Source organism: Nymphaea colorata, chromosome 2 (assembly GCF_008831285.2).
Source record: "Nymphaea colorata isolate Beijing-Zhang1983 chromosome 2, ASM883128v2, whole genome shotgun sequence".
Lineage (NCBI taxonomy): Eukaryota > Viridiplantae > Streptophyta > Magnoliopsida > Nymphaeales > Nymphaeaceae > Nymphaea > Nymphaea colorata.
The window spans coordinates 6,149,966-6,177,930 of record NC_045139.1 but is presented as its reverse complement, the minus strand read 5'-3'; the positions used below and the strand labels follow the sequence as shown (position 1 = coordinate 6,177,930).

General features: G+C 39.7%; 3 protein-coding genes across 3 annotated transcripts; 2 read left to right on the top strand and 1 right to left on the bottom strand.

The window, feature by feature from the left end:
• Positions 1-162: 162 nt before the first annotated feature.
• Positions 163-3,080, top strand: LOC116249028 (uncharacterized TPR repeat-containing protein At2g32450-like). The gene has a single exon (XM_031622124.2). The coding sequence runs from the start codon at positions 487-489 to the stop codon at positions 2,911-2,913; it is 2,427 nt and encodes an 808-aa protein (XP_031477984.1). The 5' UTR covers positions 163-486; the 3' UTR covers positions 2,914-3,080.
• A 5,547-nt stretch (positions 3,081-8,627) lies between these two features.
• LOC116248487 (probable pectinesterase 53) lies at positions 8,628-11,269 on the top strand. Its single transcript, XM_031621295.2, has 4 exons — positions 8,628-9,127; positions 9,224-9,413; positions 10,131-10,573; positions 11,013-11,269. The coding sequence occupies exons 1-4, from the start codon at positions 8,817-8,819 to the stop codon at positions 11,158-11,160; spliced, it is 1,092 nt and encodes a 363-aa protein (XP_031477155.1). The 5' UTR covers positions 8,628-8,816; the 3' UTR covers positions 11,161-11,269.
• Positions 11,270-14,543: 3,274 nt separating this feature from the next.
• LOC116247953 (PHAF1 protein At3g51130) lies at positions 14,544-26,365 on the bottom strand. Its single transcript, XM_031620438.2, has 15 exons — positions 26,192-26,365; positions 25,561-25,643; positions 24,257-24,331; positions 19,937-20,004; positions 19,748-19,853; positions 19,590-19,650; positions 19,340-19,506; positions 18,900-18,962; positions 18,721-18,768; positions 18,196-18,309; positions 18,001-18,100; positions 17,811-17,884; positions 16,672-16,776; positions 16,426-16,487; positions 14,544-14,882 (listed from the first exon to the last, which is right to left on the bottom strand). Exons 1-14 carry the CDS (start codon positions 26,283-26,285, stop codon positions 16,440-16,442), a joined length of 1,206 nt encoding a protein of 401 aa, XP_031476298.1. The 5' UTR covers positions 26,286-26,365; the 3' UTR covers positions 14,544-14,882; positions 16,426-16,439.
• Between the last annotated feature and the right edge of the window lie 1,600 nt (positions 26,366-27,965).

Below are 27,965 nucleotides of genomic sequence, written 5' to 3'. Positions count from 1 at the left end.
CGACTGTAAAGTTAGTGAAAACTTGACACTTCCATGGCAGAAATGAGCAGGATGCTTCTGCGGCCCGTGTAATCGACGTGTATTTTCCTCCCCTCATTGGACTTGTAAAAGTGAAGTACAAAACCAAATTTTATACAGATCTTGGAGAGAGAGAGAGATGCTGTAAAAATCTAGCGGTTTCTTCCCTAATTTTAGAGAGAGAGAAAGAAATGCCAAGCAAAATTAAGTGGGTGTCTTCTCAAATTTTTAGATTAGAGAGAGATTTTGATGCTATCCCCACCAGCACCAGCAGCATCACCAATCACACAATAATGAAGGGTGGAGCCCCTCTTTCACCCTCACTCTGCTCTCCCCCTCCTTCCTAGTCTTCCAAACTCCCAATTGAGAGAGAGGCGACAGACTGTGAGAGAGAAGCGACAGACTGTGAGAGAGAGAGAGGTTCTATGTGAAGGTGGTGGCCTGGTCGCCTGACGATTTTACCCATCCATGGCTTCCCGAGACAGAGACGACCGGAGCGAGAAGGTGAGGAAGATCTTTGAGCAGTTCGACGCGAACAAGGATGGTGGCCTCAACCGGACGGAGATGGCTGCCCTCGTCATCGCCGTCAACCCCCGGGTCAAGTTCTCGGACCAGCAGATCCAGGCCATCCTCGACGAGGTCTTTCGCACCTATGGTGAGTTCATCGACGGCGACAAGGGCCTTACCTTCGAAGGCCTCCTCCGTACCTACAACGACGGCGCCGGCGATGTCGACCGCGACTTCGATGCCCTGAACCTCGACCTCGGCTCCTCCCAATCCATCGTCTCCGCCGCCTCCTCCTCCTCTATCGTCGACGCGGCCGCTGCCGCAACAGCGGCGGATGCACCGGCCAACCGGCGGCCGGGCGCCCCGGCTTGGGCCTTGTCGCCTAATCATGGAATAGTCTACGATGATACCTGGAAGATCATCGATGACCTGGATATCGTCATCAAGAGGCTGAAGGTGAAGCAAATGAAGGACGGGAAGATCAAGGGGGAGATCGTCGGCGACGCCTTCTCCGACCCCGGGTGGTCGAGGGAATTGGGTTCAGAATCAGAGGGCGGAGGAACTAAGAGAGTGTTCTGGGAGGAGAGCGGACCGGACTACGCCACGTTCCTGAAGGAATTGAGGGCGCTCAGAGGGAAGGCGGATGGGTGCCGCTCAAGGGAAGAGGCGTTCGACGCACATATGGCGATCGGGCGGACGCTCTACGACCACCAGTTGTTCAAGGAGGCATTGGCTAGCTTCAAGAGGGCGTCGGAGTTGCAGCCGACGGACGTGAGGCCCCATTTCAGGAGCGGCAACTCCCTTTATGCTCTTGGCCAATTTTCCGAGGCGAAGGATGAGTTCCTCCTGGCCCTCGAGGCAGCAGAGTCTAGTGGGAATCAATGGTCCTATCTTCTTCCCCAGATTCACGTCAACCTCGGCATTGCTCTCGAAGGCGAAGGATTGCTTCTCGGCGCCTGTGAACATTACAGAGAGGCTGCAATCCTTTCCCCCACCCATTACAGAGCTCTTAAGCTTCTGGGTAGCGCTCTATTCGGCGTTGGAGAGTACAGGGCTGCGGAGAAGGCGCTCGAGGAGGCGGTTTTCCTCCAGCCGGACTATGCCGACGCACATTGTGATCTGGGGTCCGTATTGCACGCCATGGGCGAGGATGAGAAGGGGATTCAGGAGTTCCAGAAGGCGATTGACCTTAGGCCTGGTCACCTCGACGCTTTGTATAATTTGGGTGGGTTGTTTATGGATGTGGGGAGGTACCAACGGGCGTCGGAGATGTACGGGAGGGTGCTGGCAATCTATCCGAATCATTGGCGAGCTCAACTCAACAAGGCGATCTCATTGCTTGGCGCCGGCGAGACTGATGAGGCAAAGAGGGCATTGAAGGAGGCGTTCAAGATGACAAATAGGGTCGAATTGTATGACGCCATTGCTCATTTGAAGCTTCTGCAGAGGAAGAGGAAAGGGAATGCCGCCATTTCATCCGGCGGCGAGGGTTATATCGTCGTGGAGGCTTCCAAGTTTAGGCGAGGAAGCAAGAAAACGACTCCCAGGCAGGATCTGGAAGTTGCCATTGGAATAAGGACGTTCCAGAGACTCACAAAAGTGAACCGCTGCGAGGTTGACGATTTAAGGAAGGAATTGAATGGGACTAAGGTGCCGATCACATACTCAGGAGGTGGAGTACCGGGGAAATCAATCAGAAAGGCAACACTCGAGGGCAACCTGCGGAGACTGCTTCACTTCCTGAAGCCGGAGGCATTTCAAGGAGCCATGAAGGCGATCAATGAGAGAATTTTGGCAGTTTTGGATGAGCCTGGTTCTGGTCGGATTGATCTCGGCATGTTCTACGCTGTTCTTGCTCCCATTTGCGCTGGACCTACTGAGAAGAGAAAGCGGGCAGCGTTCGATGCTTTGGTGTGGCGTTCAATCGATGAAGCAAACACACAGTTGAGGAAGTCGGATGCTACTGCATACATCAAATATCTGAGAGCCGTGTATGTACCTTCTAGGGGCATGAGTGACATGATGGAAGTTCACGGGGAGGCGAACGATACTACTGTGATCTCGTTCTCTGAGTTCCTAGAGATGTTTGATGATCCAGATTGGGGTTTCGGCATCATGAACACTTTAGTGCAGCTGGAAAACATTGACAGAGTTCGCCATGGCAATCATTCTTGTTCCATATGCAGATATCCGATTATCGGGCCTAGGTTCAAGGAGATGACATCTAACTTCAGCCTGTGCAGTGTTTGCTATAGCGAAGGCAAAGTACCATCTTCCTGTAAACAGGAAGTGTACAGATTTAAAGAGTATGAGAGTGAGGCCGAGGCCATGAAAGATAAGTTCAAGCTGTTTAATTTGCATTGTAAAACTTCTGATGATGATCCATAGGTTATTATTGTAGTTTAGCCATTAATTATGCGTTATGTTTCGACAATCTTGTAACATCTCTAGCTGTTCCTCGTGTTTTGCGTGAATCACAGTTTTTAAGCATTTATTTATGTGACTAGTCCTTGTATAATGGATATCTTTGGAAGCAGTTCGCAATTCTTTGTGCAGTTTTGCTTTACAATAAAGTGAAATGGTTCAATCAAGATAAAGCAAGCTTAACAGCATACTGGTAGGTGTAACTTGTGATAGCTGATTTTATTATCTTTCACTGCATGTCGTACTTGTTCCACAATGGATCTCGGACGTAGAAGATTGATCAAAATGTTCTTGGTTGTTGCCATTTTAACTTTTTCTAGCATTTGCGACACTATGAAGTGTGTATGAACATTTATCTGTTCGTGTTCTAGTGCCAAATGATGAAAATGGTGGTTGTGGTTCTTGATTCTCTTTGTTCTTTCTATCTTGCAGTACTCCATCCATTTTTAAGTTGCTGCAAGCAATTTAGGCCGAGTCTATTTGGTTATTGTTCGTCCAGTTTGTGGTTGTAAAAGCTTTCTCTTGCTCATCAACGTCTTCATCTTCAAGAACAACTCGTCTTGCTGCTTGTCACTGAAAACATATTTGAGAGTGTTAGTTGGAAACTCACATGTGAACTTAGGGGGATTGGTTCCCTTGGTAAAACCTACTTCTTGGTGTTACAAGCACTTATACTGAGAGCTCTCTGAGCTTGTTAACTCCTGGAACATGCGCATAATGTGATTATTCTAAAAGTTGTCATTTCAAGTGCGTTCATCTATAACGTGGGTTTCTATCAGCATTTCTTTGTTCCCAACTATTGTCCATTTTATTGTTTTGTTGGAAAGTTTACAGTCCATGGTTCTCTCAACTGATCATCAGTGATGATTATCTGGGGCCAACTTTTTGAATGCCCGAGTGCATATTTTTCCTGACCATCCTGACTTATAATAATCGTGGTGCCTACCACCTACCATATGGAAAGGCATGGAAATAGATAGGTGATTGTCAACAGCACATGGTTTTTCCATATCCCTTTGTTTCTTAATCTGTCCCACTGATAATTGCCTTGTTAAACACTTTGTTTATTTATCTAATTCCAGTCTTCTGTTGTGCATCACCACCATCATCTTCAAGCGTCGTCCCAGTCCTCAAGTACATTTTGGTTAGTATCATGAGGTTTGTTTCTCGATTACTCTGTCATCAGGGCTACAATTTCAATCACTTCTTTTCTGATGAACCACAATTTTAATCACTTATGTTGGAACCCCTTTATATCTCCTCTTGAGGTGCCCTTGCAAGTCTCCAATCGTCTACCTCATTTCCCAATTGTTTCTCCTTGTCTCTCTTATTTATTTTTTATTTGGATTTTTATTGCAATATGTGCAAACTGCCTTTAAGACTTAAATAAGCATCTTTTTTCCGTTCTCATTTTATTGAACTTCATTAAGAGACTAATATACTCGTTTTTAACCTATCTAGTTTTGTGATTTTTATATGTTTTTGTTGTACATTGTTACACACGTGTGCCAACACCCATATCAAAGTACTGCACTTGTAGCAATTTTCTGGCTTCATAATTTTTAGTCAGGAAGGAGCGAAGACACTGATTTATCACTAAGACTCCACTAATTTGCCGGAACTTTATAATCACCATCTTACTGTATCATGATCTTGATATGGATACATCGACATCGTTGAACTGTGAAATTTTGTGTTCCTATGAGCTCTTTTCGCTTTCACATTTAGCTTTTGCTCTGCCAGTTATAACACCATTTCTTCTCCAATCTGTTCTTCCAACCTTCTTCGCTTTTTTGTCCAGGCATTGTGGAGGTGAATTGTGAGCATGTGGGGTTGATCCTGGTCAATAAGTGCAATAATGTCTAAATTTCATACGTTATTGGACCCACTGTCGTACTGAAACTGCACTTGGCTGGTGATTGCCGCAAAATAATATGGCTTTTCTGAATATTGTCCATATACCGAGAGTCAGCGAGATCACTTGTCTTGATCTTTAGAGTGGACCAATTACCATTAGCGGTTTCACCAGGTAAGCTATGAGGTTGGTGTTCACGGGAGGTTTAGCTTGACTGTAATGGTCCCGTCAAGGATGAAGGGTTTGATCGTTCAAATCTCTATGAATAGCTGCTTCACTTTATCTTGGTCTTGAACTTCTCCACTCGTTTAGTGAAGCAGAAAAACATGTTTGTTTTTTTAGACCTCACAATGCTGTTACTGTGGGAGCTGTAGAGAAAAGAAGCTCTCTGATTGTGGAGATGATTCTCGGCCTTGCTGCTATTCACTGAAATTGCAAGTTTGCCTTTTATGATCCTTTAGGTGGAAGATACTGCCTTCAATTAGCCAAAAGCTTGAAAGGAACATCTACTGCAGTGAAATTGGTTCTCCTAATTCTACTGAAACACGCAGCCAGGTGCCCACAGTGCTATTAGTAAACCAGCGTCAATTCAACTATGGGATTCCACTGGGCTCATGTTGAGTAATAGCATATAAGGAAAGTGAAAGTTTAATCCTTAAAAACCGTAAAATATTTGTTTGAAATCGACTCTTTTCACCCATAGGACCAGAAATTTTTCTGTCCTTTTCCCACTGCCAGGCATGCGGCCATGCCACATGCTGCTGGCACGGTGCATGAAGCCACTGCTTTTAGATTATTTGTTGTGTCATGCACGTGGACAGCTGTCCCTTTGAGGTTATGAACTTAGGAAAACACCAGCAATTGGTGCTGTCTATTGCCTCACGATTCACTGGTTCTTCCAGGTCTATTTAGTAGGGCTTACGCAGAACTGAATCTAGTTAGCTTGGTTTGGTTAGCGATGGCTCAATCTAATCAATAATCAAATATCAGTTTTGTTTTAAGATCCTGCCAACGTCTGGTTCAATTCCAAATGGGTACACTTAAATCAAACAAGTACAGCATAAAAAGACCAAATGTGTCGAGGAGAATCCCTTACGGTTGAATGAAGATTGAAAATGCCATTACCATGCTTTTCTCCATCACTGTGACAACATTGTGTAGGGTGTCGACGGACAGTATATGACAGGACATATCTGTAGGGTGTTAGCGGATGGTATATGACCCTATCCGGACTATACTGCACTGCGGGTTCACATCTGGAAGACGGTCAAAAACCAAGTCCACAACTTCATATTAGGAACTGCAACTTTTTAATGTTGATGAGTGTCATGTGAGTGATATTATTTTTGGGGCGTCAATAGATCTTTTTTTATTAGCTTCTCTAATCTTCAGATTCCTTTTGAGGAAATCTCGGGAAATTATTTACATAAAATATGAAAAATACATTAAAAAGGAATTTATAATATAAATAAAAAACAAAAGTAAACTTTTTGTTTTATGAAAGTTGTGTGTGTGTTCGTATTAAAATAAGAAAATTATTGAAGCATGTTACTGGAGTGGGATCCCCGAAGGCGTGAGAGGGTCTCCACTTTGCTGCATCCACAAAATATGGGAAAGGTAGTGAAGTGGCTCAAAAGCCATGCACGAGTCCATGTGACATATGCATGCGCATGGCTAGTGAAAGTCCCTTTTTCAAAATGCTTTCTCATGTGTCATGCACCTGCATGGCTCTTTTTCTTTCTTCCTTTTTTTTTTCTTATGTATCATCATAGGACATGCATGTGGGACACACCTGCGTAGCACCAATGCATGTTGTTGATGGTCATGACATGGCATGACATGTGATGACATCCACCCATGTTGAACAGCAACATGTCGTCAAGGGCGACCATCTGTCTTTCTTGATCATTTAGCATGTCGCCCTCTTCTTCTGTCACAGAACTATAACTCTTAGACTCTAGACTAAAGAATAAGGCAGGAAAACACCGACAATTTGAAATAATTATTTAGTTGATTAAAAATGCTGTTAACATATCGTAATTATTCAAAAATGTGTGTGTATATATCTCTCACTGGAAACAGCTGAAAATTTGTTAGGTAAAAGGTTGCCTATGGACTGTTATGTTGCCCCATTTATGACATTGTATGGTCTATCTCTACTGTATCTTTGGACAGTCTACATGCATGGTTCCTCGAATGATCATGCATGTAATGTAGCCATCATTAGATGTAGCTGCTTGTTCGCGATCGCATTTAAGCGAGACCGTGATGTAATGTTAGCAACATCTAGACATTGCAGATCTTGCATCATGAACGTCACTCACTTCATACAGCTTAGGGTTTTGTGGCATGCAGCCCATTTACGTCACAATGATGCGGATGGACATGAACCACATTACATCGTGTCAACGTCAAACCCTTGTTTGATGAAAAAACAGAGGGTCAATGCATGTTAATTTTTTTTTACTTTGAAATAAATGGATTATTTTATATTAATTTTAAAATTCAAAAAATTGAGGAATAGAATGGTACAGGATAATATAGTAATACGTACTGTATATATATATAATATACCAAAAGTACATATTTTCAAGCTAAACATTGAACTCCAATGTGTAATCAGATTTCGTGATGATTAATCTAAAATCCTGAATTTTGGTGATTTAACAAAGTACAATCTGAACATCAGCTTTTGGTTCTGTTGACATATACTTTTAGAGAGTCGACTGACCACATCCTTGCAGTTCGGTTTTGAGAAACTAGTGCTGGAATTTTGGCCAAAAGTTTTGATGGCGATATATGTTAGACGGCTAAATCCATGGATACTGTATGCATAGCCAAAGACAACAAAACCGGAAGGGATGACACAACCGGGAAGATGCCTCAGTCAGCAGGCAACTACCGACCTCAATGTAGCTCCTCTGCTGGAGCAGAGCCCTACCATATGAGAAGAAGCCCCATGCCAGCTAAATTTGAAGGTTTTGACTCAAAGTTAGTTCTATTAAAGAAGGGAACAATTGGTATAGCAGGCAAATTGATACACAATCGGGTTTACCACTTCAAGAGTGGTTTATTAATTCTTTCTAACAAATACAAAGTACCCACTTTGCAATTGGCTCATTTAGTGAGGCAACAGGAGATCTTTCGCAAGGAAGGTAACGTATATTTGTGTTAATAGCCATCAGCAAACTAAAACACGGACCAGTTATGTTTATAAATCTTGTCAAAGGTAATGTAAGCTGCGAAGGGTTTTACAGCTGCCCTCTATAGGGTTTAGAGTTTCAATTTCTCAAGCACGGTTCATCCACAATGACAAGTTCCTGCACGATCTGCTAATAACAAGGCTAAAAATTTTCTGCAGGACTAGGGTGATGTTCGTAAAATTGCATCATTTGACAGGGAACAATGTATCGGACCGCATTTTCTTGGGGTTTAATAGTTTGAGGCTGTGAGCTCCATGGTATGGTCTTGGTATTCCCCCTGAAATACATGGCCATGAAACTGTCCACATACATCCATCTATAGCATGAAAGCACATGAACATGCTCTCCTTCTCTCTCTGTCCATGAGTTCTGTGTAAGCGCGTACACTTTCAGCGCAGCACATCTCTGTGTGCGTGCGTGTGCGTGTGCATGTTGATGCGTTGTAAAAGTGTCTACGCTTTTAAGAACAACAGACCAAATAAACCTGTAAGGTCAAAAACGTGTCTGTGCTATTGGCCAACTATACTGAAAGGTACAATATTCTCATTCAAAAGGACACCTCCCTAGGGAGGTTGATGTGAAAAGAAAGAGTCACAGACAAGATGACATTGCTCTGCCAGATTCCTCTGGCCCCGTATCTTGACTTTTTTTTTCCGTGAACAACTCTGCTCTAGGTCCTTACACCTCCCGTTGTTCATCCTTCAGGCTCCAGCCAAATAACATTCTCTTCATAACCATCGCTACCCACTTTTCTCTCTCCTCCTCCTTCTCCTCCTCTTTGTATTATTCTTATTGGTGGTGGTAGGAAGATGAACTACAGATGGCTTTTACCTCTTCTGTTGCTTTTCAAGAGCATGCAGTCATCATTAGAAGAGAACTGGAGCGAGTCTAGTAAGAAGGTGATGATACAAGATGCTTACTTGCAATGGATAAAGAAGATGGGTTCGTTAAAACATTCTGTTTTCAAGGCAACCAAGAATAAGGTGACTCCCACCAAGACACTCACAGTTGACAAGACCAACACAAAGGGTTGCTTTGTTTCAGTGCAGAAGGCCATTGATTCTCTTCCCTCTGTTAGTCTTCAGAGGGTGATCATTAACATACATGAAGGGGTGTACAAGTAAGCGGAGTCGCCCCTTTTCCCTTTGCATGTTGACCATCTTTGTAACTGATGTTTATGCTGCTCAATAGTTCTAATGAAGCAAAAAATTTGCAGGGAGAAGGTTGAGGTTCCGCCCACCAAGGCCTACATTACACTAGTTGGTGCAGGAGCAGATAAGACCATCATTGAGTGGGGGGACAGCGCAGACCACATTGGAAAAGATGGAAAGCCATTAGGAACATTTGGGTCTGCAACTGTTGCGGTTAACTCTCCATACTTTTGTGCCAAGAACATCACATTCAAGGTATGACGGGTTTTGGTGTTCGCACTGCGGACTAGTTTCTTCCTATTGCCATATCTCGCATGACTTAATTGATGGAGCACATCAGGTGCAAAGCAACAGTATTTGATCTGCTAGTGCTAGGTGTTGCAGATCATGGGGCCCTTTCATATGCTTCAAGTTGCAGACAACACCACTGCTTTTTATCCTTGCTTTTCTTTTTACCGAATTTGTGAAGATCATTCCAAAGGTTAGATCAAGTTATTGATATAGAACAAAACCAAACAAAATTTTCAGATGTCTAGTACGCTTAATGGTTTGTAAGACTCGAGAAACACCTAACAAAAAGAGCGCGCTGCCAAGTAGTACTTGGTTCCGTTTGCTGCATCTGTTCAAGTGGGCTCCAGGCAGGTACCAATATTCTGTACTCTGCATTCGGCATGAACCAGTTGAACAGATTCTAGGCTTGAGAGTGGACTTGATGCGAGGAAATCTTTCGAGTAACCGACACAACCTACCAATGAATCTGGGCCAGTTCATCCAGACAGCTGTTCTCTACAATAAAAAAATTGAAAGAGAAATATACAATAATCCTACCTGTATTAATGCCTCCCCAATACAATATCAACGTCTGAAAATTTTAGGAAATGTCTCAATAACTCTCATATTGACAAGGAAACTTCTGCACTTGATTAATCATCATGAAGCATTCACGTCAAATATTCTGCTTTTTTCCAACAGAACACGGCGCCGCTTCCGCCATCAGGTGCATCAGGCAAGCAGGGCGTGGCGCTCCGGATCTCCGGCGACACGGCTGCATTTGTGGGGTGCAAATTCTACGGTGGACAAGACACACTGTATGATCACGTGGGTAGGCACTACTTCAGGGACTGCTACATTGAAGGCTCTGTGGACTTCGTTTTCGGCAATGGCCTGTCCTTGTATGAAGGGTGCCACCTCCATGCCATATCTGACGCATATGGAGCACTGACAGCGCAGAGGAGGGGAAGCATTCTGGAGGAGACTGGGTTCTCCTTCTTGAGGTGCAAGGTCACTGGTTCTGGAGCACTGTACCTAGGGAGGGCTTGGGGCACCTTCTCAAGGGTGGTCTTTGCCTACACCTTCATGGACAACATTATCATGTCTAGGGGATGGTACAATTGGGGTGATCCAAGAAGACAAATGTAAGGACAAACCTCTCTCTCTCTCTCAACGCACAACTAAACAAGATCAGGCACATCTGGGACTTTATATATATGTGTGTGTGTTCGTAGTTGAGTATTTGAAGGGATTTCTTGATCTGCCTTGCTATCTGGAAATTGACATTTGGATTGTCAAAATACAGGAGACTGACAGGATCTTATAGGGTTTAGAAATCAACAGACAGAAGTTTTTGAGAATCAAAATGATTATACCCGTTTTTCCTTAGAAAACAAAATCTGTGTCAGGTTCTAATAATTAATAGCTCATGCAAACTATAAGCGGAGAGCAACTTTGCAAGTGTCCAAAGAGTATGGAGGTTTACAAATTACAAGTGTGTGTAGGTGAGATGAAGCTACAACAATATTTCTTTTACATTGGACTGGTGGACTAATAGAGGCAGTGTATGTTGTGAATTTACAGGACCGTTTTTTATGGGCAATACAAATGTTATGGGCCTGGAGCAAACTTTTCAGGAAGGGTTTCGTGGTCCAAGGAGCTCACCCCCCAGGAGGCCGAACCTTTTCTTTCGCTAAACTTCATTGATGGCTCTGAATGGCTCCATTACTGAATAGAGATTAGACTGTGCGCCTGTTAGAATCAGTCCCGCATTGCCGATTGATTTTGTGAACAAACACATTAATATAATACTGCACAGTTTCTCCTGCCCTTTATGTTCATCCAGCTTTTATGACTCTAGATAAGTGTAATATGGGATGTATAACCTGCGGTCGTCGAAGTCCGAATATGCGGAGATTCTGTGGCAAGGGAGATTCAGTTGTGGTCAAAGGCACCAGATATTTTACTCTGGATTACCTAAGAATCAAGAAAAGGTCCTGTTGAAAGGGAGAATTAGTTGTGGTTAAGGGCGCCAGATATTTTACTCTGGCTTACCTAAAAATCAAGAAAAGGTCCTGTAGCAAGGGAGATTTAGTTGTGGTCAAGGGCACCAGATATTTTACTCTGGCCTACCTAAACATCAAGAAAAAGTAGTGTATATTACATGGTCACTCTGACAGATCAGATTCAGAGGTTATGAGAAGCAATGTAAGTTGGTCACTGCTGTCTTAAGGAGAAAAATATTTTGACAGCTAATGAGATTGAACTCGTACTGATACAAACAAACCTACTAACCTCTTAACTGCAAGGGAACAAATTGGCAGTCCAAACTGTATCGAAAGAACGCTCAATGCACGAAAAAACTCACTTTCTCTGTCTCTCACACAGACGCACATACACCACAGGTGCGTGCAACTGCATGTACAAACACCTTCATCCATTAATCCCACCCAAATAGGACAACCAAGTTTAAGTTTAAATTGAGATCAAACATGAGAAAAGCCTTAAATTTCAATATTCATATGCTGGCACTACGAAATGGCCGACCCTTAAGAAATCTGACTACTTCAAGAGCAAAGAAAGTAAACCCACTGATTATTTAATCAATATGAAACCAGTTTACAGGGATAAATTAATGTTTGCTCAAACAAAGGTTCTTCCAAATAAAAGCTCATTTAACTAAATTACACTACTGTGAAGGCAACCTGCTCCACGCATTGATGCGAGATCCATGAATTAACAGCTGGGTCCTTTAGAAAGCTGTCATATGGTTGGTAAAGGGGAAGATAAACTGTTAGGGATGTGAGCGAATTCCTGTATGTTGGGATGTGAGCGGACTCCTGTAAGTTGGGAAGCCAGTCCCTAGTTACCGTAAGTTAGACTATTTCACCTAGTTTCTCCCTTCCAGGGTAGTTTCTCCACTACCAAACAAATAAAACTTCGCAGTTGAGACTGAATTTGAAAGTATATCATGTGAACCCTACAAATACATTCAAGCCGGATACCTTGTACAGGGCTTGATTTCTATTACGATGAATGTAAATGAAGGAGAGAGAGAGAGAGAGAGAGAGAGAGAGAGAGAGAGAGAAGTTCCAGTATTAAGAAGCAAACAAATGGCAACGCCAGCGAACAAGACAGCAAATGCAGTAACAGTTAAATTCAGAAAGGGTGGGTACCTAACAAGGCCTTCATGCTCGACAAGAACTGATCCGCGGCAGAATAAGTTCTTAGAGAGTCCACAGTCTTCAAGACTAGTCACAGTTTAGAATTTGTCGTCAGTGGGTAAAGTTCCTGAACAAGATAATGGGCCTACAGGCTTTGCAAATTCCAGCTTGGTCCAACGCAAACTGATTCACGGGACAAAGTAAAGTTGCCAGTCGTCTTGCATAGGCAGAAAAAAAAAAAAAAATTGTCAACGCAAAACTTTTGAAAGTAAAAGGTTTTCTCCTTATTGGAGAGAAAAGCTTTTGCCTAAAACCATAGTCCCAGCAGCCCATTTCTCCCAAATACAGTAACTTCATTTGGGCCTGTCTACATAATATAACTACCAGCAGATGGAAAAGTATACAAGTACCTACTTCTGTACTCGGATTCAAACTGTTAAAGATATAAATGTATATTTGGTGGGTGTACATCTTAGTTCATGTTTCATTTGGATTTGGACATATCCAGGTCAATGATTTACGCTGGATTTAAAATGGATATCGATTCAAATCTAAAATGAGCGCAACTTCTGCATGTAAACAGAGCATTCTAATCCACTTCTAATTTATTGTTTTATAGAACTACATTATATTCCCAATTCAGATTCAACTCTGCATCACGGATTTTGCTAATGCGGTGTTTTCAGATCATATTCAGATCTAATAGAATGTGGATCATATTTGGATAAATTTTCTGCTCTAGTTTGAGATTCATTTTCTACTAAATGGTGGGATTAATTTGTTGTAACTTACACACTTAGTAGTAGCACTTAACATTAAACTTGCTCCAGACTTCTTTATACTAAATTCAATCCGAGTCTACTCTTATTGTCCATTTATCACCTTGTAAGAGTGGGTGGCTGGGCTTGAGAGGTAGAGAATGTGGATGGAGTTCTCCCATGTCCCATTAGGAAATCAGCAAGCTCTACACACACAAAACACACACACACACACACACACATACAGAGAGAGAGAAGGTCTTAGGAGATAGAAAGAGTACGACTATTAATTCTTCGAATGTAGTTAAGAGATAATAGAGAACCGCATTGTTTGTGTGTGCGCCCCTGACCGTTCTCGCTCAGTGTTTGCAACCGCTGGGAAGCCAGTCTACGACACTCTCGCCAGTGCTGTCAAGCTTTCCTTTTCGGAAATAAATTTTATTGAAGTGACTAATACACTATTAAATAAATTCTTGCATATGTATTGTGTCACATATAATGACAACCCTACATAACATGACAATAGCCACAGCACAATAAAAGGCTTTCGTCGTTTAAACGACAGAAGACCATAAAATACAAAATACAATGCCTTCATCAAGCTTTAATAGGTGGTAAGAAATAAAATTTCCATTAAAAAATTATCGAGATTCTAGTAGTCAAGTTTATAAAAGATTATGATGTGCAGCCATTCACAGTTTAATCATCTCCAGTTTGACAAGATGTTCGGTTCCAACAGCCTGCATGTTAGTTCAGACACTAGAGGATGCGTGCAAATACCAAGAGTGTGGTTCCAGAAGTTAGTGTCTTCTAAACGCATCTTTCTGGCATTTTCTAAAGAAGGAGATGCACTTGGTCAGCTGGACCTATGATATTTGACATTTCGATAACCACCTGATGGAAGACGAGAAAAAAAGCATAAGCAAAGCATTTAAAAAACAAATAAAGAAAGGCTACATACCATACAACCGGCACTAAGAAAGAAGCCCTACAAAACAAGGTCGGGATTTTTTAAATGTGAAAACATAATTGGCTTCACTTTAAAACCCAATTAAGTTTCCTACTTAGACTTCAATGTACTCCATCAGGTTCCTGTTACCTTAAGTAGAAGCATCGCTAATATGCGATCCAACCGTACTAGGTAGTGCAACAGTGCCCTTGTAGTCATATCAGTTAGATCTGGCAAAGAGAAGTATATGACAACAGATATTTCCTATATTTGATCGCTTTACATTGTTGTCAATCAGAATTTACAGTAAAATGCAACTTGACTACATGGATTTTGACTTAAGGCATTATGAAAAATCTTTACAGAGTACCCATCTGTACATGCGTTGTCTCCAGCTCACCAGTAGGTGAAGGAAGCTTGGTTCCATTGCTTAGGGAACATGACTTGAATATGTTCTCTACAAGTCAAATCACTTTAGTCTTTCACCAACACGAGGCAACAGTATGCAGGTTCTCACATCCCGTTCATCTTCCGCCTTCAAGTTATAGCTGGGCAACGATAAATTCTTCTGTACATTATGTTCCTGCAACCAAATCAGAACTTTTAGTACAATAACCACGGAGAGTATTCAAGTCAATGCCCGCCACATTATCTAGACAGAAAACAGAGTGTAAAAGATGCACACCTAAAAGCTTCGTATCCAAATGAATCTTAAGCGCGTTGACATTAGAAGCATTGGTAAGGAAACAAACATTGAATCGTGCACAACCCTGAATAAAACCTAACCTTAGTTTCGTCCAGATCATTCAAGAAAAGATTTTGCATCGTATAGGTCTTTTTCTCACATCAGAAAACAACAATCTAGGCAACCAAAAAGAAGACTTGAGATGACTAAAGCAAAATGCATGAAAGCAAAAAATTACAGTTTCAACATTTGAAAATAAGATGTGCATCTTTCTAGAAAGGAAGTGGACATCCAGGGGCAGAACCAGGTCCTTTTTCATATGGGGATAGGTAACAGCAAACGATATAACTAAATAATTTTTCTGAAATATTTTGTCAGGGGCCAACTGTATTTTTCAAAAATTTTACATGGGCCAAATTATAATTTTTGAACATTTTAAAAAGAAATTTTTTATTTTTCAAAATCATAGGTGGGGCAGCCGGGCAGGTGTGGGGACCATGGCCATGCCCCTTGCCACACACACACCCCTCCCCCCAATCCCCATCCCGTTCTCCCTCCACTCCTGCGGACATCACAATAGCGAAAATAGAACAAGCAGGAACTGTCAAAATCAGAAGATGGTCACAGGAAGGTCAAGTTCCTGAAAAGGAAAAGTTGGTCCTACCCAGACATATACGAGTCTGTATGCCACACAAAGCATGCTGATAACGCTGGTCAGTGACGTGCCTGATAGCATGCTTGCAAGTGATGCGTTGAGACATAGTTCACGTGTATAGAGCAGATGGCAGGAGCTATCCTCCCCCACTAAAACAAAATTTACCATGTAAAGTTTATAAAAATTTCCATTTGCCCCAGTGAAAATTTGGGAAAATATATAATGGCGTCCCCTAGGAAAACCCCCAGCTTTCTCCCCTGGTGTATAGAGAGAAGGGGACAGGAGGAGAGGAGAGAGTTAGATAATTAATAATAAAGGTAGTTAAATAAGCTAACCAATTGGAAAGTACCAAAAGTAACAAATTAGCTAGTTAGTGTTAGCTGCTTAAATGAGACCTTTATGCATATATACACATGCAAAGGTACTAATGAAAATGAAAAAGAACTCATAAATGCACCAAAAACTGATCCATTCAGTCAAGTGTTCTTGTAAATGAAAAACGTCAAAACTCTTCAGCTTTGTTACAAGACACTGCTGATATCCTTTTCCATATTTTGACATCAAAATAAGTAAAAGGAGTATGACAAATTTAATCTTCAAGCCTCCCATTTTTTAGTGCATCTACCAACCACTTGGGGTAATGAAATCAATAATTTAATTAAAGATCAGCATGATGAACATCAGTAAATGAACAGTTTTCATAAGAAAAGCAACAAGATAACTAGAAACTTTGAGACACAAATGTGTGTGGACACAAAGATGGCTCTTCTAGAATAGTTGACATACCAAACAGGCAATAGTTAGGACTGAAAAAGGGTAACAGTAGCTATGTAGCCATTCTTCATCACCTGTAAAAAAAAAAATATAAACCGTTATGCACTTTAAATCCACATAAACAGAAATTGATGCCCAAAAATACTCATCCAGAATATAAAGCCAATGGATAGAAATAAGGAACTGACCTTAGTAAAAAAATAAATTTATATAACTGAACAAAAGAAAACATTGCAGGCATCAGAAGAATTTTCTAACCTCGAAAGCTATATTAGGATATCCATACACTAATGTTGATCCAAATGGATTGCTTGCTGAACCTTGTGTTTGAATTGCAGCTCGCCCACAATCACCAAGAATCTCCTGCATCAAGAAGATTTGTTGAATAAGATCCCACAAGCATTGCTATAAATACTGATGACTGGTCTAATCCATAATTTCAGGTTTGCTGAACTAATCAGCAAGGTTGACACGGCAACTTTGAGTACCATAAAGAATCCACAACTTCTACAACAAAGAATCCACAACTTACCATAGAACAAGTAGTTTATCTGCACCTTCCCACCAGCCCAGAACTTTAGGGCAGGAAAGGAGTGTACATAGGTATCTTATAACTTAACATGTAGGACTGGGCAATGAGTCAGGCAACTCGAGCTCAACTTATTTTAATGCATCACCAAGCTCGACTGCTCGAGTAATCGTCAAATTGAATTCAAGTTACAGGAACTGAACTCAATTAAGCTTGTAGATCCAAGCTTCTATCCCCACTGTTGTCAGTCTCTCTTATAATGAACAAGACATATGGACTTTTTCATTTGAATTCAGCTTAAGCTTAGCCAAGCAAAGCTCAAGCCAAGTTCAAGCGTGTAGCTTCAGCTTCCCCAAGCCAAGCTCCAGTAGAGTTCAAGTTCACGTTAAGGAAGCTGAGCTGAGCTGAGCTCGAGCTTGCCTATCCAAGTTCGACTTGAGCTCAAGCAGTGCCGAGTTACAGCTGATTTTAGTAGAGACAAGCTCTCGAGCTCAGGTCCTGTGCAGCCTACACATGTTTTCATACTTTCACTTACGGTACTAGATACTTGGCCTTCACATGCAAACACTGCATTTTTTCATAAAAGCAGCCTGTTTTTGTGAAAAAGTGATATTGCCAGTTGATTCCATAGATAAAACTGCACAATATCTTTGTTTACATCATTAGAAAGGAGGTCCAGGACAAGCATGCTTCTCCAAATTGAGGTACCATGCTTGCATTTTGGGGGAAAAAAACTGGTGTATATGTGTGTTGGATGCATGGGGGTGTCTTTGACCAAAGGCCCAAACATGATAAGAGTTACCCGCATAAAGATGTAAGACAGCCAATGCTCATCTACAAATTAGTAAAAATTTGAGCAGTTTATTACCTTTACTTGTTCCCACTTTGTATTCGGTGTAATGCAATTTTTAGGAGATTCACCTTCTTTTATTGGTTCGCCACCTTCATAGGAAGTATATTGATCAGGAATCTCAGCATAAAATCGCCGAGAAGAAGTTAAAAGTTAAAACAAATAAGACTAAAAGCATCAGCAACAACAAAGGGAAAAAGGTACTCACTTTCTGGACCATAAATGGCAAAATTGCACTTAATGTACGAATTAAAATCTGGGTGACCTGGATAATTGGTGTGCAGAACAAATTTTTTTATTTTATGTGTCTGTCAAAAAAGAAAATCATTTCTCTCAATCACCAAATGAATAATGAAGAAAGAAAACAGACACTGTAAATGACTTGAGAAATGGGGAGCACTACCTGGCCATCAAACAGTATATCCAATCCACGAGTGAAATAGTTATAGAAATAATCTCCACACAGAGTCGTCCTTGGGTGAGGATCTGAAGAAGAGTGAATCACCATCTGGTCTACCTGCATATAATGCATAAATTCACCAACATTAGAAGCTTCTTCTCAAGAAATGCATAAAATGAAAGATTTAGTACCCATTTCATGACTCAAACAATCCAGTTATCCAATTTAAGTTCAAGAGTAATATGATTCATTTCTGAGAATAACTTTAGTGAAAGCCTATCCAAAGCAAACAGATAGATGGATCTTGGTGAAGTTATTCTCTACAATTAGATTCATTTCTTCCTCAACTTCTCAATAACAAATTCTTTTCACAGTTCTTCCAGCAACTCCTAAGTTAGGGGCATAGCCTGCAAGGAGAAGGCCAAGAAGGATCGCAGACACCTACGCCCAATTCAAGAAACGCAAAAGCCTTTACCAATAGGCCCCCATCCACAACTTGCCTAGCATTTCAAAGCTTGTATTACTCACTTGCTTCTGATGTATACCACAAGGACGGCCGAGTTCACTCCAAACATCCTACATGATAAATAAGAGTCAGGTTTGTGCAACAAAAAACATATGCTCTTGACAAGTATTATCATATTAAACAAGTAGAATACACAAGATATTGATGAGAACAGGAGAAAGGAATTAGACTCATCTCTGACCTGAGGTGATGCAGCAAAAGGAATATGCTGACCTCCAACAGTAAACCACAGCTCATCTCCAAGCTGAAGGAGTCAGCAAATCATAAAATTAGATGCATGTGTAATTCATGTAAGAGGAACTGCATTGACGATTATGAGAACAATATCCCATTGAACATAGTCCTTCAATCTAACAAAGAGCAAGTAACTCCATCACTCTCAGGGCTTCAACAAACTTCCCTGTTTTAAGCTCAAAAAGAAGTAGACTCCATAATCTACAACTAAGTCTCAGTTCCGGTTGAAGCATCAACAAAATGGTATTTCGTTTGGCAGCACAAACACCAAATAAACATCTTAACAATTCAAAAAGTTCTAATGAAAATTTAAAAAATTAAATAGGCAAATATTACTGATTGTGGATCTTAGCTTCCAAAGAGGTATCCTTAGGGAATGAAACAAACCTTAGCATGAACCTCTTCCATGTACAGGCTCCCAGTAGGCAATGGAGGTACCGATGCTTTATCCATAAGCAACCCGACACCAACCTTGCTGTCAGCCGAACCATCATATACAGAGACACGGCAGGCAACTGGAGTAGTCCCATCTGGAAACTCTAAGGGCAGTTCCGCTGGAGAAAGAAAAATTATTTTGTCTAATAATCAACCAAACAAGAAAAGGCAAACTGAAGAGAAACTGCTAGTGCTCGTGCACCTTCTCCATCATGACAGCAATCAGTATACTGAGATGGTATTGGAAATGCAAATGACAATCCCTGGCAGCACACACATCTCATGTCAATAGTACAATATTAATGGTAATGGAATTCAAGTCAATATGTATCTGTATATCTAACAAATCCACAAACAAACCGGATAAAATAGGGTGTAAATGCCCCTATCTTTATCGTATATTCCGGGAAAAGTTGGTCCAAATAGAGCATATACAGCAACAAATGTAGCAAGAGTTGAAGGGCCTCTGCAAATAAGAACAAAGACAAGAAATTAAGGTATTACATAAAAGATCCTGTAGGACAATTAATATTCTAACAAATGCCTCACCCAATCAAAGAAGTTGCGTAACGCATTTGAAGCCGCTTGACATCAAAAACTTCAATGAGTCGCAATCTCTGTAGCATGAAATAGTTAACAATAGAATTGCAATGATGCATTCTCTGTAGGAATTACCTAGAAGCTAATAATATCATACTATAAATGCATGTCCCCACAAAAATAAAACGAACATCTTCAGCATTTAAATGTGGTCTTGTTACTTATGATATCAAAGTATGAGTTCAAATATTTTTTCTTCCTGCAAATCAAACCGAAGAAGCGAAAGAAGTCTTTTTGGAGAAAAGAGAAAGAAAAAAAGGAACATCAGTTGCATCTCATCAGCATAAAACAATGCCAAAGTTGGCAAACTTTGAATGTCATATCCAGGTAAGGTATGTATTCCAAGCTTCAAAGAGATAATAAGCCTGAAGGCTGAAGCCCTGCAAGAATAACCAGAATCCCACAAGCATGACTTCCAGGATGAAAAGTTTTGAGTGCTTCAAAAACAAATCCTCAGACAGACACAAGCTTTGACATTGATGAAGAAGCAAGATGAGGTGCTTCAGATGGTACACACCATGGAAAAGAAAAAATAATTTTCTTCATGTTTTCATGTGACCTCTGAATTCTGCCTTCATATTATGGAACGTCAGACAGACACAAGCTTTAACATTGATGAAGAAGCAAGATGAGGTGCTTCAGATGGTACACACCATGGAAAAGAAAAAATAATTTTCTTCATGTTTTCATGTGACCTCTGAATTCTGCCTTCATATTATGGAACGACCAGAAGATCAAGTGACAAATTATGGATGCTCACACAATATGCAGCCAGGATCAAGCAGTAGGCCATACCCCCATATGACTAGTATTTTCCTTAGCAGTAAACTTGTGGCTTTTGTCTCAGTTTTATGCCCAATTTGTATGAAGTTATGAACTAATCCCAAGTGCCCAACCATCTCAAGGCCACTTAGTTTATCTAAGCTTATTTATGATTATAATTGACTTACATTTTATAGCTAAATTAAGAGGGTCATAACAATTGTTACTAATAGTTAATTGCATCATGTTTGACTGTTCATCCCAGGTTCCAGATGCACACACAAAAGTTCTTGATCTAACTTCCTCTTCCTAGGGTTCGACTGTACGCACACCCACAGAGAAAAGAAAAATTAAAGAATATGAGGACTAGTATTTGCGAGACAAGCATTTAGCAATGGCCCCACTTTTATAATAATCATTCGACAACAAATCAATTGATCCTTCTTTAACTTCAAGAGTTTCCAACATCCAACAAGAGGAGTAAGAAACAAATCAATATCAAATTCTATTTATGAATGACTTTCAAGGGATTTTGTTGTTGATTTTTATTCATTCAGTTTCTTGATGAAATTTTATTATTTCATTGTGTTTTTATTTACAAGTAGATTTTTAAGCTCCATTACCCTCAACTAGTAACTTTACATATTTCAAATTGGACTTAAGCTCCATTACACTCAATTAGTAAGTTTTACATATTTCAAATTGGACCAGAACTCAAGTCGGATGCAAGCCTCAGCTAGCTAAGCCAAGCTAATGGTTTTACTCCTTAAATGAGCCAAGCTCGATTAACCTTCTTCAAGCCTAAGATGAACTCCAGCAAGCTTGCAACAAAGCTGCAGTTATTTGAGCCTAAGCTTAAAAAGGCCTGGCATGTGCACTAGTCCGCTCATGCAAACAAATAATTACATCGAATAATTAAAATCAAAGCTTTTTTGCAACTTTTGGTGTTCCTTACAGATCAAACCATCAGCTTGTCACTTATGCCTCATAGGCTTAGTTGTCAAGGTGGCTAGGCGCTGCGTAGGCACCAGCCACGTCCAAAAGTCATTGCAATTTTGCTTAGTTATTTTTAATTCTAAAATGTTAGCTTTATGTTTTATGTATTAAGTTAGCATGTTAGCAAGTTAGGATTAGTCAAAATCAACTTATAAAACAGCAGAAGAAAAGTTTAGTGAAGAATAAACTAGATGATAGAACTAGATGATAGACTTCTCATTGTAGAACTGAAACTGATCTCTAGAGTTCTAAACAATATACATGAAACAGAAAATAACCAAAATAATACCTAATTTGAAATATGTGCTCTCTAAATTGGACCTATGGTATATGGCAACTGAATATGAACAGATTTGAAAGACTGTGAAAGATGCCTACACGACTCTGACTTAAGCTGTCTAATTTATAGTTATACATTAGCAAAACTCAAATCATACCTACAATCATAACTCAATCAATTCAGGTAAAAGATAGACCTTGCAAACAATCTAATTTCTGCACAAATTGTAATTTTCTGAGATACTTAAAGCAAAAATTCTCTGTTTTCAACATAAATTTTGCCACCGCTAGGCCAAATCAGACTCCTGCAATAAAATTAAGTTAAACTCAAGAGATAACAGGTCTTGAGAAAGCAAAACAAATCAAGTATTAGAAGGTAAAGTCACCCAAAAGGACTAGGTGCCAGCACACGTAGTCCAGCCTAGGCGCGCCTAGGTGTCAAACCCACACCCCACACCTAAGTGATGGACTTAGGCATGGGACATGGACAAACAACTAGTCCACGCCTAGGCGTCACCGACGCCTTGACAACTAAGCTCATAGGTGCACTATTCTTCCAATTAATTATGCCTATATGTAAAGATAACTGATTCTCATAACAATCTTCAGATACAGAGAACTTGCAATTGCACATAATCTCACAGGATATAGAATGATGAAACTTAGTAATATCTACTTTATTGTTTTATTTGTAATTTGGGATATTAGGGCATCCAAAGGGGTGGTTTCTAAGCATTTATATCTCAGCATAGAGCATGCATGAACATTTATAATGCTATCACTCATACATGAACACATATAAGGACAATATGCTACCATGGCATGTCCAAAAATGAACTTTTGTAACCAAAACGACCAAAATCTAGTTTTAATAAGTCAAGCCCACATAAATAACTGTCACATGGGTGCTTCTAAATGGCTGCCGCACGCACCCATATCGATGTTGGTGCTTCTCCAACACAGCACCTCCGGTTCAATCAGCCAAACCAGGTCAAAACTGACCAAGTGACCATTTTAAATGTACACATAACTATCTCTACACAAAAAAATTATATGTAAATATAAATAAATAAGGCCACATATTAGTTAAATAACTATGCAAGAAATGATTAGCATACATACATACATACACGTATATATACAACCTTGCCACATTAGCACCTAAATTTTGTTGAAAAGTTGTTGCATTCGCACCCGCATGCCACACCCATGTGACATAGATAAATAGTACTTCATAAATTACTGTCGTCAATGAGATTCCTATGTGAAGCATTCGTAGAAAACATTCACTAACCAGTTAAGAAAGATTGAATTGAATGAGAAACTGAGTCAAGTTTTAATTTCAATATCCAATTCTCTGAGGATCTTCCCTTATTTCCACCAGGGATGGCTGCCTAAGAGAACTTCGACATGCTCTCCTTGTTAAATTTCTCAATGAAGAAATCAAACCTAATCAATGGCTAAGCTTCTAGAGAATGTAGACCTGATACCACCTTTTTGTGGACAAAGTGATGCATTTCCATTTAGTGTCTTAAACTACTTCCTTGTCAGCAATTCTCTCTGTTCTTAGTGCATTTCATGTGTCTCATGAATCATGCATTTGGCTAACGATCCTATAATTTTCTTATTCAAGTGATAACCAAGCCAGGTAGATAAGCTTATATGGCAATGTAGTGCTCAATCTCATCTCCACTTAACTTTACAACTTTCATCCCTTTGTTTGTTCAAATCTCCTAACTAGGGCTTGCACTTTTCAAACTTCTTATATAAACAGTAGTAAGCCCTTTCATTGGATAAAAAAGGTGTTTTTTTGGTTGGATTTCAAGTACACTTACCAGTTTCTCGAGGAGCCCTCCACCCACAATCAGCTTGAGCAAAGGTGCTAACCAAACAACCAATCAACTTGCCACAGAAATTACAACTACCTTTTCCTTCATGGGGAAACTAGATATTTTATCAGGAGTTGATTGCTTATGAATTCCTTTATCATGCTTTCATATTTATCACATGACTGTTTGTATCATCAATCAAAAGCTTCTTGTCAATTTGGCATAAAGTATGCTAGTATACAGCAAGCACAGTCCTAGCCAAGCACATATCTAATATGTAAAATGCTGCAATTCAGATATAAACATCTACAAATCCTAAAAAGATAAAAATAAGGATTGAAAGTAGTGGACCACTCAAATAAGCAACGATAAGAGTCTAAGTTCAGGCCTCAGGGTACAATACCTGTGACCATGGATCAAAGCGAAGATGAAATCCATGATCAGGAAGGCTCACAACTATATCCAACTTCAGTGGTTCCTACAAGTGAGCAGATCCAACAATACATCAGAATGCTAATGCCAATCCACAAAATATATATATATATATATATATATATATATATATATATATATATATATATATATATATATATATATATATATATATAGATATATATATATATCACAGTAGTGCATTAGAACTACCAAAAAGCAAAAGAAAAACATCAAATTACCAATCAAGAAAACATGGGAGAGAAACTTTGCAAACCAAGTTATCAAGATAAAAGAATATACTAACTTTTTAACCTGAAGAGGAATCTAATAGAGATAATCAAGAGAGACATGCTTCATGCTTTAGATTAAAAAGAACAAGAATGTTAGAGAAGGTGTGGTCTTGTAAAAATGTAAGTAAAATCACCCTACTGCAAGAAAATATTAGTTATCTGAAAATGTCAAAGAAAAAGGAAAATATAGTAAATCATGCATTGAAAAAGCAAGAAAAACATGTCTTTTACACAGCAGAATTATGAATCGAGAATTGCCCATTAACCTGCTAATCACTAAAACACATGTACAAGCGAGCATAAGTGCTGATGTTAGTAAAAATTTGGCCTGCAGGTTTTGTAGATAAAGTACTCTTAGAAGTTAAAGCACATGGCAGCATGGCTAACAAGAGCAATCATGTTACTCCAGGAACTAAATCTATGCCTTATACTATTTGACTATTTTATTCTCAAAGCTTGTCCATGGTTTTCTCATCTATCGTAAACTGATAGATAATAGGACCCAACCCATGTAATAAGAGCCAGTTTTCGATCCATCTTATCTTTCAAGTTTCAACCAATTTTGCTCACTTACTGATATAACAGACATTATTGAAGAAATTTTCCAATCCATTTTGTATCTTACCGTTGATATGCATGTTATTAAGTCAGTTATCAAGCTTAATTAAACGGAGACAAGAATTGAAGGAGGAAGAACTTTGTCTAAAGGAAAAAGGCAAAAGCAGTGCATTGTCCATGATTACCAGGAAACTAGCTTTTCTTTATTTTTATTTATTTTTATTTGCTTTCTCGCTTCCAAGTCTATTCCTGCTTACCTGGAGACTATTGCCTTGATATCGCATATTAACCAAGGCAAGTGCGGTGAACATGAAGGGAATGACCAACCAAACTTGTGGCACTACTATAGAAGCTTCAAATCGTACTCCAGTGTTTCGCGTAATTAATATTAGAGCGACTAATATTCCATAGCAAATAGACAAACCTCGTCAAAGTATTTCACATGAACCACGTCGTAAATGTTGGGTTGTTGCTCGATCTGAGAGAAAGCTTCACATATTGGCATCCCTGCACAACATATACGCATATATTCAACTACAGATAACAATAAATAAACGGATGAAACAGAAAAAAATAAAAAGGACGACGCCTCGTAGATGATGCACATCGCACTTCGGTTCAAAACTCCCAACAACAAGCAGCATGTTAACATAAACCACCAACATCGACATGATAATTGAAAAATGAACTACGATTGATGCCCTGCAGATCACGTGAACCACAAAAAATCTCAACATTGACACCATGAAGGAAATCAACAGAAACTTTTCAAACTTTTAAAAATGCAAATTGAAATTGTCGTTCTTAATCCCTCTGAGAAAAATCTGCTAAATATGTGGGCTACCGCACTTTCCAAACCTAAAGCTGTACGCAAACAACTCTTACGGTCTCCGCCCTGCCCTTTCTATCAATCGGGCCAACCTGAACCTTGCCCGAAATACAGATTGCTTCAGTTGATTGATTCGATCGACAGCGATGGAGAGATGTCATCATATTAGAGAAGTACTGAAGAAGAAAGGGCGGTATCTAAAGGAAAGGAAAACATAAAAAGGTACCGAGATTGAAGGGACCAATCCCACCGCCCGGGCGGAGATCGAGGACGATGGCGCCCATGGCCGTTCCCTCGCATCGTCTCCGCGGTCTCTGCATTTCTTTCTTTCTCTCTCTCTCCCTCTCTCTCTCTCTCTGGTTGCGTGTCCCCGTCGTGGAAGGGAGAGAGCACAGGAAGCATTTCACCTTTTATAACGGCCTTTCGCTTCGGGCTTTTAAGAAATTTATTTTTTCGCTTTTTAATTGAACCATTTTCAAATTTGGAAGTTTTACTTTCTATTATTTCAAAAACACGTCCCATTGTTTAAAAATGACTTCCAAATGTCTATCACTATGTTTTGGACCAAAAATGACCAAAATGCCCATATTGATTAATAGGATCGCTCTCCTGTAACGGTAAAAGTATAGCCTGACAATATTCTCCAGTATATTTACGAAAATGCCCTCTAGTTAAAGGTAGGCAGTTGCATTGCTTGAAAAGCGCTGTCATCCCCTTGTTTTTTTTTACACCACCTTTTGAAGGGAGCCGAACGTAATGGAGTCATAGCAGTCAAACGAGCACCTCTGATTCGAAAAGCATCGTTTTTTATGCAGGTTGACTGTTGATATTAAAGACGTTGTAAGGCTTTGTTTGCATCTTAATGCGAACTAGCGAGCAAGAGCAAGGTTTTCTCTTCGACTTTTGATAAAGCAATGTCAATTCTTGGTGCATAGCTAATTTGTTTTCAAGACAAATTTGCTGTTAGATTATCACAAATTGGCTTTGTTCTTGAGTGTTCCATTCTTATTAACTAATTATTTGTTTACTGTAAGTAACTTTTTTTAAATGATATGTATTAGAAAAATTAACAAAGTGGGCTTCAATTTTAGGCAAACAATAGACTAACATAATGCCATTCGACGTTTTGTTGATAGATCGATGCTCAACTATGATATAAAATTTCAAGTACACAGCTACTGACATGCAGTTTTAGTTTCTTAGACAAAATGAGAAAGAAAAACTCTAATAAACAACCACTCTTCCCTTTGGTTGATGAAAGTTATTTTTGTCTTTCTAAATTGAGTTTTTACCATGTCATGTTAAGAGTTCATGTTTGTGAAATGGGGAGGGTGTCCCTTAACTTCTTTCCCTCTGTTTAAATGGAGGGCTCACTTTGGAGACAGGTTGTCTATCTTAAACTGCTTTCTCTACCATTTAATTTCTTGAAAGGATAATATATATATTTTTTATATGTATCTATAGTTGACTTTTTCCTATGTTATTGCATATAATTATTGAGCATTTAAACCAACAAAGTTAATGTACACGACTGGCCTTTCATTCAAATTTAATGGATATGCTGCCCAACTTAGTTTTTTTTTATTAAAATAATATAACTCAGTTTCATTAGTGAAATGTACATTATCAATGAGTGATTAAATGATTTCATCCCAACAGAGCGCATGTAGAGCTAAGTGCCTTGACTGAAACATATATCTACTTGATGGATACAACCTCTTTTTTCCCTCGTGGGCATGTGTGGACGTGTATTTTCTATTTGAAATAGACTTTTTATCAACACGTTTGAGCTATGGTCGTTATCAGTAACACTGTGTATTGTGAGATGTATCATCAGCTCTTATTCAGCTTCTTCAACCAAGTCTTTGGAATGTTTCCCATCATAGTTAGTTAGAAGATGGAGAACTTTGTTATCGTCGTCAGAGAATGTTCTCATTTAGAAAACGATGTTTGTTTCATTGAAGTGTTGAGTATTTTCACGGTTTCCAAAAGAAGTCACT

Coding starts and splice junctions, on each gene's coding strand:
- LOC116249028 (XM_031622124.2), top strand. CDS start 487: ATGGCTTCCCGAGACAGAGACGACCGGAGCGAGAAGGTGAGGAAGATC.
- LOC116248487 (XM_031621295.2), top strand. CDS start 8,817: ATGAACTACAGATGGCTTTTACCTCTTCTGTTGCTTTTCAAGAGCATG. Junction 9,414..10,130: donor CCAAGAACATCACATTCAAG/GTATGACGGGTT, acceptor TTTTTCCAACAG/AACACGGCGCCGCTTCCGCC. Junction 10,574..11,012: donor GGTGATCCAAGAAGACAAAT/GTAAGGACAAAC, acceptor GTGAATTTACAG/GACCGTTTTTTATGGGCAAT.
- LOC116247953 (XM_031620438.2), bottom strand. CDS start 26,285: ATGCAGAGACCGCGGAGACGATGCGAGGGAACGGCCATGGGCGCCATC. Junction 24,332..25,560: donor ATGTGAAATACTTTGACGAG/GTTTGTCTATTT, acceptor GCTCACTTGTAG/GAACCACTGAAGTTGGATAT. Junction 18,963..19,339: donor TGGAAGAGGTTCATGCTAAG/GTTTGTTTCATT, acceptor TGACTCCTTCAG/CTTGGAGATGAGCTGTGGTT.